The sequence below is a fragment of the Phoenix dactylifera genome, unplaced genomic scaffold, assembly GCF_009389715.1.
Source record: "Phoenix dactylifera cultivar Barhee BC4 unplaced genomic scaffold, palm_55x_up_171113_PBpolish2nd_filt_p 000007F, whole genome shotgun sequence".
Taxonomy (NCBI): domain Eukaryota; kingdom Viridiplantae; phylum Streptophyta; class Magnoliopsida; order Arecales; family Arecaceae; genus Phoenix; species Phoenix dactylifera.
The window spans coordinates 2,405,987-2,416,460 of NW_024067666.1; the positions used below are offsets into that span (position 1 = coordinate 2,405,987).

The 10,474-nt window shown below is 39.4% G+C and overlaps 1 protein-coding gene across 1 annotated transcript; it reads right to left on the reverse strand.

Annotated features, from left to right (window-relative positions):
* Window positions 1-1,657: 1,657 nt before the first annotated feature.
* LOC103709235 lies at window positions 1,658-7,381 on the reverse strand. Its single transcript, XM_008794483.3, has 3 exons — window positions 6,972-7,381; window positions 6,562-6,894; window positions 1,658-2,645 (listed from the first exon to the last, which is right to left on the reverse strand). Exons 1-3 carry the CDS (start codon window positions 7,095-7,097, stop codon window positions 1,887-1,889), a joined length of 1,218 nt encoding a protein of 405 aa, XP_008792705.2. The 5' UTR covers window positions 7,098-7,381; the 3' UTR covers window positions 1,658-1,886.
* Between the last annotated feature and the right edge of the window lie 3,093 nt (window positions 7,382-10,474).

Here is a 10,474-nt window from a genome sequence, read left to right on the forward strand (position 1 = left end):
CTCTAGAGTTCGGGGGATACCTTCCGATCTCATCAATGGTGCTTTCAAATATAATTCACAAGAATGATTTTTTATTATAATTACATAATGTTCCCCTGTCGTGGGATTGCATCACGAGCTTCAACCGCAAGGTAGCTTTATTTTGCTTCTCCTCAGGCAATAAGAACATGATATTAAGCTGCTTTGTTTTCATTCAACACCTCTATATGGCACCAATCTGCATCGAGATACACAAACTGAATAGTTTTCTGTCAGAAGTGACTTTGTATGTATTAAAGAAGTAAATCCACAAACTTGTGGTGGCTCCAGAAATCAGAGGCTGGCATTTTGCAGCTGGAGTCTTGTCCTCGGGCGCTTTACGGTTGTGCGATGTAGTACAAGATGTTCTTCGTGTTCTGTCCACTATGTCCTGCACTAATTATAATCAGATTATTCATGAATATTTTTCTATTTTTTTCTTAGCATCACGCTCAAGGTCTCAATGGAAACCAAGTTTCCTCTGCTGTTTTGTTGCAAGAAATATTGTATGGAAAGCTTACTTTTCTTGAAAATTTAGTTTTTCATTCGTTTGTTTTAACAGAAAATTAAAAAAAAATAAAGAACTTGTTGTTACTACTATAAAATTTTTCTTTTTATGAAAAGCTTTGTTTCTTCTTTTTTTCTCTTTTATAGATTTTCTAGCAATCAAACATGCAGTAAACTGCATTGCAGGCCAAATTATATATTAGGATGAGGATAAAAGACGAGAGAGAGAGAGAGAGAGAGAGAGAGAGAAGTAAATAACAGCTGGAATAAAAAGAACGTCCAAATGGATCAAATACCCAATCTACTATTGAAATAATGCAAGACGGGAAGAAAGAAAGCCCAACCACCACAGACCATCCGAATTTTACTACATAGCAGATATCCAGTAAAGTCTTGGGCATCACCTGCAAATAGCAAATAGCAAGTTTTGTCGAGATTGAGAGTGCCACCTGGTTCAGTTCTTAGTAAGTCATCTGGATTCCGGTCTCATCTTTACTACATTCATAATTTCAAATGAATTTAGCTGAACTTTTCCCGTGTTATTAAAAAAAAAAAACATTAGAATACGATGTTCAATGATCAATTTTACTCATTTAGATTCATAGCACTCCGTCCCTCCTGTTCTTCTCTCCCCACTAGACGAAAAGTTTGAGAATTCTAATAACAGAAAGAAAATCTCAAATAAATAACAAAGACCAATCTTTTTTAAAAAAAAAAAAATGGAACAGTCGTCTGGTCCCAAAACTTTCTCACCACTTCTGCAGGATAATGCTACCACAAGGTTAATTAATAATACAATAGAACATGTACATGGTACAAGCTGTATCCATAAGTTAACCAGGTAGAAGCACTGCAACCCTGTGTAGTCAAGAATGTGGGGTTGCGATGGAACAAATATGAAGCCGGGCGCGGCGAATGCGGAAGACGGGCGCGGAGGAGAAGGAAGCAAGGATAATAATATCATTTCATATTTTCATTTTATTTTTAATTAATAAAAATATGATTTTTTTAACACCGTTAGAACAACCGTTATATTAGGAATATTTGTACAATAATAAAATTTTACGAGGATATACATGCAAATACCAATTTTCAAAGGATATTCACGTAAAATCTGATATTTAGAATGGTATCGCAAAAAAACCCTTCATGTTATTCTGAAAAAAAATATATTTTCTGTTATCCAAAAAAGAAATGTTCGTCACTGATACATATTTACACCACCTCTCTTTCCCCTCCTCTACAAATGACCTTGTGAAGCCCTTATAACTCTGGGTACACACAACAGAAGGCATCTTTTGCGTGGATTCACATATAACAAATCCACACACTTCCAGAATAAGAAGAACAATATATACTTCCTACCACTTGACATCCAATGTTAAAGCCTCAGGGGGTACAACAACAGATGGAAACTGAGTGAATGAAAGATTCGACATCACATTGCTCCAGGCAGTAGAATCAGCTACGATAAAAGGTCTCTTCAGCTTCTTGGTTATCACAGGCTTCAGTCCCCTCTCCCCATCAACTCTAGCCACTATCTCAAACCAATGCCGTTCGACTGTAGGTTTTGTTTTCCACTCTGCAGTCTTTTTCCAGACCCTGTCATTCTTGGTTATGTCTCTTTCGAGCTCCAATCGAAATTTGACCAAAGTTGATGACATGATTTTTGCTTTCAGGAAACGTGTAGACCCGCTCTGGAACACCCCGTCGCCTAGCAAGCTTCCTACTGCTTTATCCAACAGGACCAACCTCTTGCTGATAGAGCAAAATAAACATGAAGAAGCTGGCTTGAAATGTCCATTGTAACACTTCTCAGGCAACAATTCAACCGTATTGGGGGACCTGAATGCAGCTTCAACACGAGCGAGCGAGCTATAGTTCCTAACTGCAATTACCGAAACTGATCCTCCAACAACCACTGAAAGTAATGGAGCACATGAAGAATAACCAAAGGCCCAAAACTGCTTATGCTCTTTCCTTCGAGTGGCTAAACTTCCATTCAGTGACAGACCAATGTCATAAGGGTGAATAAGGGAGACTTCTTGAGCGCCCTCTAGCTTTACTCTGATGCCATTGCCAACAAGTACCCGCCTCAAATGTCTATGTGTGACATTCAACTGTATTAAAATATTGTACGTTCTTCAGAATTCATTATATTATTATAATGAAGAAAAAAAATTACAGCAAACACATGCCTAAATCTGCACAGGTACATACAGGGAAAAGGAGAAACAATTGAAGCTGAACAAAAAAAGTTATAGATGTTGAAACCCAAAAAAGAAAATTCAAAATGTTTAGATTAGCATAGGCAATTCAAGCTAAAACATGCAAAGTTGAGGAGTCAAAAAACCATAAATTATCTGGGATTCTATTAATTTCACTGAGATCCGTATCTACACTCAATACTGTCTTGTACTGGATCATGATATATCTACTAGCATATCCAATCAAACAAAATTAGAAATAGATAGGCATGACAACATTTATCTTAACTACATGAAAGACTGCTGTAAAACACATGAAGAAAGGACAAATGGAAACATTTTCCTAATTGCAATGGGAACAATAATGACCTATAATAGCCAACAGTTTGATAATTTATCTAAAAAATAAAAAATTGGGCGAATAATCATGCCCTTAGAAGCTAGAGTCTTCTATCTACATAACATACCCAGTTGGGAATCTTCCTACCATCTCGCGCCCACACTTATTTTCAACCTAGTTCCTTACTAAATTTGTTTCTAAACTACCCACTTCCCTGCACGGACTCCCGAAGCTAGCAACTAAGATCATGTGCCACAACATAGTGAGTGTAACTAATAATTTGAGATGAACACATGAAGGTTCCAAATACTAGAGCTCCAATGGAGTGTTTCAAAGATCCAAGTCTGAAATGATTTAGAATCCTAACCTGAATCTCCACGGACATATCCATCTTGAGTTTTTACTTAAGAATCCACAAATCTAAATTCTTGAAGTGAATTTCATCAAACTGGTACTACAAAAAACCCAGAATGATTTCTTCTGTTTATCTCTAGAGATATGTGAACCCTCATCAAAATTTACTACAAAATAAGATGGAGATATTGTTCAATAATATGACCCTATTTTTTTTTTCTTTTAAATGTTGATTCAAAACAAAATTTGTGCTTCTAGAGGATGCCCACTGCCTGGAAGGTACACACAAAACTACATTTTTCTGAAGTACACTTGTCTGACTACATTGCTCATACCTTTACCTGTGTCCTGTTGCTCCTGAACTGAGAGCCTGTATCAGATGAAATCCCACATTAGGACAATGAGATTTCTCAACAATCAACAATGGTTTCTTGTTTCCTATTTTTCTGCTAATGAACATTAGTCCATGACAAATAATATTACCAATCAATGAAGGGATATCAACTGCAACTATCATTCGCCCATTTAGAAGTCAAATGTAATGACAAGAACCAGAGAAAGAATAAGAAGAAAGAATAATGAAGGGATATCAACTGCAACTATCGTTCGCCCATTTAGAAGTCGAATGCAATGACAAGAACTAGAGAAAGATTAAGAAGAAAACATAGTTATTACCTTTTTCCAAATGTTAATATTTAATAACAGTCCACTAAATGAAAGTGGGAGCAGATTAAACACATTTGGAATAGTTACCACATTACAGCAGTATAGATCTACCTAATTTCAATTATATCATTTCTTCGATGATTTTTCATGTCAATGAAAATGTTTTGTTGGATGTTTGTTTCACTACATGTTATATCAAGTAACAGATATGCTTAATTCTTGTACTACAGTCAAAGAAAACTGTGTTTATGCATCAAGGAAGATGTTGACGCTCATTAGTTTGCAATGAATAATGACCCAGACCCTCAAAATCAAGTTTTGTTTCACATATAAAGATATAAAGGTTTGTCCCATTACACTGTAGCGAACTATGTAACAACAAGTAAAAAAATCCAAAGAAACCAAGAGAACCAAGAGTATTACAGAGTATTACACACTCCATCATCTTCCCATCCACAAACAAAAGGTGCATCCCATATCAGCTTAAATTCATTTCTTGGGCAAGCTTTTATCAATTAATTAAACCATATAAACAGTAGGCAGTCAGCCTCCTCATTCCCCCAACACAATGCTCTCAGAACATAAACAGTAGGCTGCAGGGCAATCTGTAAATCCTCCTTTCCACGAACATAAACATACAGAGAAGGGAAGTCATCTTCAGGACATTCAACTCCCTTTTAGCTAAACCATGATGGTTTTGCTTTAAGATATATTATACTTTCAACGTCAGCTAGCAAAAGAAGATATCACAAATTAAGCAGTTTGCAGAGTAAAATTCTCCAACAACAAGGCTTGAAAGTGAAGACAAGGTATCTTTCTTTAATCACCATTGAACTTTAGCTAAGTGCAGGAGTACTATGAATCTCATTATGCAAAATAAAAAGGGTTATTCTTACATTTACTAATCAATTCAAATTAGAGAAACAGGTTAGTATATAAATACAAAATGTACTATGAATCTCATGATGAAAAATACGAAGTGTTCTCAAAATAAAGACCTTTCACTATTTCCTGGAGAAACACAGTTGAAAACAAGTGTATTGAGTTACCGTGGTAATTTACACATTTAACAAATGACACTTGGAAAGAAACTTTAGGTGACTTTAAGATATTAGAACTAAGGCATAAACTTCACATTTTTTCAGATAACATACACTTTCTATCTTTTCTGATAACAAGATACATTTTCAAATTAACCATAGAGATAAGTGGAGTTTCTGATTGGAGGATTTAAGAACTGCCAAGATTTGGCTCCATTGTACATTTGCCACAAAAACCTGAATTCATGATTTATGGGAAAAATTTGGACAAGTTAATGTGGTGACTTTTTATGTTAAAGCAGGTGATTTGCTTGGATCTACATGAGCAAGTAGTCCAATTCGTGATCTTGGCATAACCTCAATCTTTGATGCCACAACGGAGGTTGCAAGAGAACTCCAATGATATGGAAGGGATGGATGTGATAATTGTAGTTCCTATGTTCATATAGAAGTTTAAGGTGAAAAGTGATGATGAAGACACTTAACGTCTAGATGTGGACACACAATGAGTCATTCTTAGTTGGATCCTTCCATTGATTGTGAATGAATCCATTTCGATTAGGAAAAGAATATATCTATGTAATTGAACTGTGTCCAGTGGCACCTCTCAAGAATCAAGCTTTTAAATGATCATCCACTCCTCTAAAGTATTAACTACAAAAATTATATAAAAGGGGAATGAATGTGAATGAGAATAGTGTGTTCTTTGAGTTATAAAAGACAACACCTTCTAATGTCATTCTCTCACTTAGACCAATTAGAGATGGTGCCTGTCAAAAGTCCATGGACTGAAGTTGTTTGCAGGAGACATAAAAGGCAAAGATAACAAAGATATTGAGAAATTAAATGCACCTAAGATATGCTTAACAGCGAGGATTGAGAATGTTGGATTGAACAGCCTGTTTTTTTTTGTGACATAACTAACCTTAAGACATATTTCATTTTTTTGGTTTTCTATGATTTCTCCTTCCTAGTTATGCTATCACCTTGAACGGAGAACTTGGAAGCTGTCTCCATTTATGTCCCACTCTGTTCTATTCTCTAGTAAGTTTAATAACTTCAGAAGTGTAGACTTTTTAAGCAAGTGGGGTTTTCCACTGTACTACACTAAAACATGATATTGTCATGGAAGTAAGACACTAAAAACAGAAACAAGCAATTTTAAGAAATCGATTCCGACCTCGATTTACGAACAGCTTACTTAGTATGCCGACACAATAATCAAGTCGACAAGCAGAGCTAAAGAAAATAACAGATAGTGCACAAAACTAATGCCATATATAAAAATATATTAAACCCTGCAATTAGCCTTAAAACGCATAAAAAATGAAATTGATCAATGATCATCCAAAAGAGTGTTAGAACTATAGTAAATTAAAATTAGAAGTTTCAATCTTCTTCTTTTTTCCAAAAAAAAAAAATCACTTACAGCAGGCAAATGAAGCGAGAGCCAATCATCCCCACCACCAGAAACGCGCAAATCGAGCGGGCCTTCCAACTCCAAATCCCTGACGACAGGCATCAATCCCTCCACGGCGGTTCCGGCCGTCAAATCCGGCCCGAACTCCACCGCGCCCGCGCGGCGCGCCTTCCTCCAGGAGAGCACCTCGTCAGAAAGCTTCGACACCACAACCGTCCGACCCACACGAACGTGGAACTCGTACCTCTGGAATCCCCCGACCCTAGCGCCTCCGGCGTCCAGATCCGAAACCCTAACCTCCCCTTCCCACCGCTCCCTCGCCGCGATCGCCTTCACCACGCCCTGCACGACCCCGCGTTGCACTCAGTGTTGCAATTTTAGAGAGAGAGAGAGAGAGAGAAAGGCCGAAGGAGATATACCTGCAGGAACAGAGGGGTTTGCGGCGACGGAGAAGAGGCGAGGCGGGAGGCGTTGGAGGAGGGAAGGGAGAGCACGAGAGTGGCGGAGGAGAAGAGGATGGAAATAAATACGAGAGTCGCTGCCATCGCGTCTGGTCTCCCTACTTTGGCTCAAAGACAACGAGGAGGTAGCGATCGTCGGGGTCCGGTCATGGAAGACCAGGTCGGAATATCGCGTTCCGGCGGAAGGGATAAGCTACCCAGGGAATGGGACGGTCGTATCCGAGGACTGTGGTATAGGGGTTGGACGGCTGCGGATGCAAGCGATGCTTATGCCTTACGTGGACGATAACGCGGTGAGGATTAGAGTTAGATGCGAGGTCTGTGTCGGTTTTACAGTGCCTGGATATCCGAGCCTGCAGGGAGGAAGCGACCAGAATCTAATCTTCTAGTACGGTAAGCGATATTAGGTCGACCAGATCCACAATAGATTTAGACTAAATTTTCTTGTCTTTTCTTTTTATGTATAATCGCAACACGCATTAGAATGATTTCAACCTTCATCCAATAATTTCTCTGGTTAGTGTTCCAAAAAAGGAAGGCTTATTTATAGAGAAAGATCCATTTTTCACTCTCAAGTCTCTAAACATTCCTCCAGTGAAGGTTGCCATGTTTTTAGAGGATTGCCGGTATGATTTATACGTGCAGTGAGATAGCAACCATAAAATTTAATTTCTAGGCCTCTTCCAAATCCCTACTGAATAAGGGTTCAAACTAATTAAGCTAACACTAGTTGGCATCTATTTGCTTGTATATTTGTTTAGCATTTTTTTTTAAGATGGTAAACGAATTGCTAAATTGGGCATTGCATGTCAGATTTTTTTCTTAATTACTGAAGTATTTCTAGAATACAATGGTTTCAGGGATGCGAATGATGTCTACTGATCTGACAGGGCTCATTTCTCACCTAATGCCTATAACTAGGGGTCTACTGGTCTAGGAAAGAAAGTCAACAGTGACCACGTTATGCAGGGTTTGAGAGATTCTACATTGAAGTCCATGTAATCCTCCAGTGCATCCCGCCATCCACCATTTTTTATGGCGGGAGCTATCCGACTCGGATGGGAGTGAGGCGGAAACCTTTACCATAGGAAAAATAGGTTTTTTCGGCTGTGATGCGATCTGCCAATGCAAATAAAAAATAAAAAATATCGGTAATTTAATCACCATGCCAAAAATCATTATGGTGTGCACTTCAGGTATACTCGTATCCAGCTTCCAAATTTTTGAGTTCAACCGTGCGTATCTAGCTTCCAAACTTCTAACTTTGTACATTTTTAATATGAATATATTCAAAAAAAAAAAAAAATCAACATTTCGCAAAGTGCACTAGGTAATTCACCCACAGTCAGCTTCTTTAATTTTTCTGTAAATATATCTATAACTCAACGTTACCTTTCACCATGATTCAGATATTTCATAAGGGATGGTGCCCATCTGTACCATCAAATTGCCCTAAATCTAATTAATTACTGTAGCCGAATCGTCGGTCTAACAAAATTATTCTGGCCCGCAGTATATACTGTGCACATTCCAAACCAGCCGCACGCTGCTCTCAACTCCGTGCGTTCTTTACTCGCAGGCATCCGACACAATATATCGTGCCTCATGCCCATGTCCTGCATTGATGACTTCCCGTTTTCCGGTAAATATTTATCATTTAACTTCGCTACGGGCATCTAGTCATGCAGCCTCAGTTCAAATTCCTGTATTAATTTATAAGAGAAAGGACCCCAAGACCCAGAGAAGAAATAAGTTTCGGCGTGCATTCATTGCAGAGAGACAAAGCAAGAGGCATCTTCAGTCAACAACTGCGTGCTATAAACTTTGGCAATTCTTATAGGGGTAATTAATTCCCCACCCTCCAAAAGACCGCGTTATAACAAATCTGGCTCGTAAAACATGATAAACCAAGGACACAAAGAAGTGGTGGCTGCGCGTCATGAAATATTGAAGGCCTGGAAGTTCCTTCTACCAATTTAAGCAATTTTAGACCCCTCTTGTTTTAGTTTTTTCATTTTATATATATATATATATATATATATGTATATATAACTTCACTGTCAGGCTGTCAGCTTCTTGTAAAATTTTGCAGGTGGAGAATGCGAAGTCCAAGAAGATGACTATGGAACTTGAAGATGAAGTAAAAAGGCTCTCCAGTCAACAGAATCTCCAGCAGTACATTCATCACCATGCTAAAATTAAGGAAGGGTAGAACTTCGAATTATACATTTTCAGATTTTTTTTTTCTTGATGCAATATAATTCACCCAGTGCAACAGGAGGAGAACAGTCTCTTAACATTACAGATTGAAGACCTAAACGCATTTGCAGCGATCAGAGCCGGTCCTTTCACGTGTGAAAGAAGAGCTTGCTCGTTATCGAGCTTCTTGTGGAAAGAACCCACATGCTATAAACATAGACGAGCAGGATCAGCTGGTGAGGAAGAAACTGCAGGTATATTACTTAGCGGACTGAATGAGTTTTTTTTTATTTTTATTTTTTATAAGTCAAGTCACGGAATGCTGCATGGCCATGCAGCGTGATTCTACGAAAACAAGAGGGAGTCTTCACTTTCCAAGTTGCTGATACTTTCGCTTCTGAGGTCTCTTAAGGCTAACGCCAGCTGCTGGCTATAGTACTTACAGGAACAAGATCGATCTCCTGCAACAGCAACTTGGAAACACTCTTAGGTTCCTTTCTTAATTTCCACGTACACCATCAGATGATCGACACGGTGCAATTGCAAACTACTCTTTGCCCTTTTTTCCTAGTGATGTTTCCCCGCCCAACATCCACGTCTTTCACGAATATATGATATATTCACCGTTTCTTCTTCATTCCCCACATAATACGCACCCATGCGGGCTTTCCATTTCCCAACCAGATCCAGCAATCCGGCCCTACTGGAGTTGTGATCAAGGCGATCCCATCTGGTCATGAGCCAAACACACCCTGGAAGTGGATCTCGCCGCCTACCACCGCCTGCATCCAGGGCCTCTCTCGATGTGTCACTCGCACGGCGAGGATCCCCTCACCGAGGACCTAATTTTCGAGACTCAAATGGAAGTCCTTGCCCCTGTTTTTGGTCTTCAGTCGATCCCGTTGCTGCTTCGGTTTCACGTCGCTAGCCCCTGTTTCAGTCATCGCCAGCCCCTATTTCACAGCCTCACAGGGGATACGCGGAGAGAAAGAGGACCGAAGGAGTGCAGCTCCCTTCTCTATCACGTTGGGCCGATTCCCTTCCCTGTTGGAAAAGGATCAGACGGCCGAAGTCTCCAACTCCGACCACCGGGCTGGAGCTTCCATTCCCTGCTGTACATTGGAGGTACCAGGCGGAACCGCCTTGCCGCCATTGTAGGAGCAGGTCGGGCCCAGTCCGGTCCAGTCAGGTCCAGGTGAATCAGGACAATTCCGATCGGCTTGATTTTTCCGGGTCGGGTCGGGTCGGGTCGGATCGTTGGT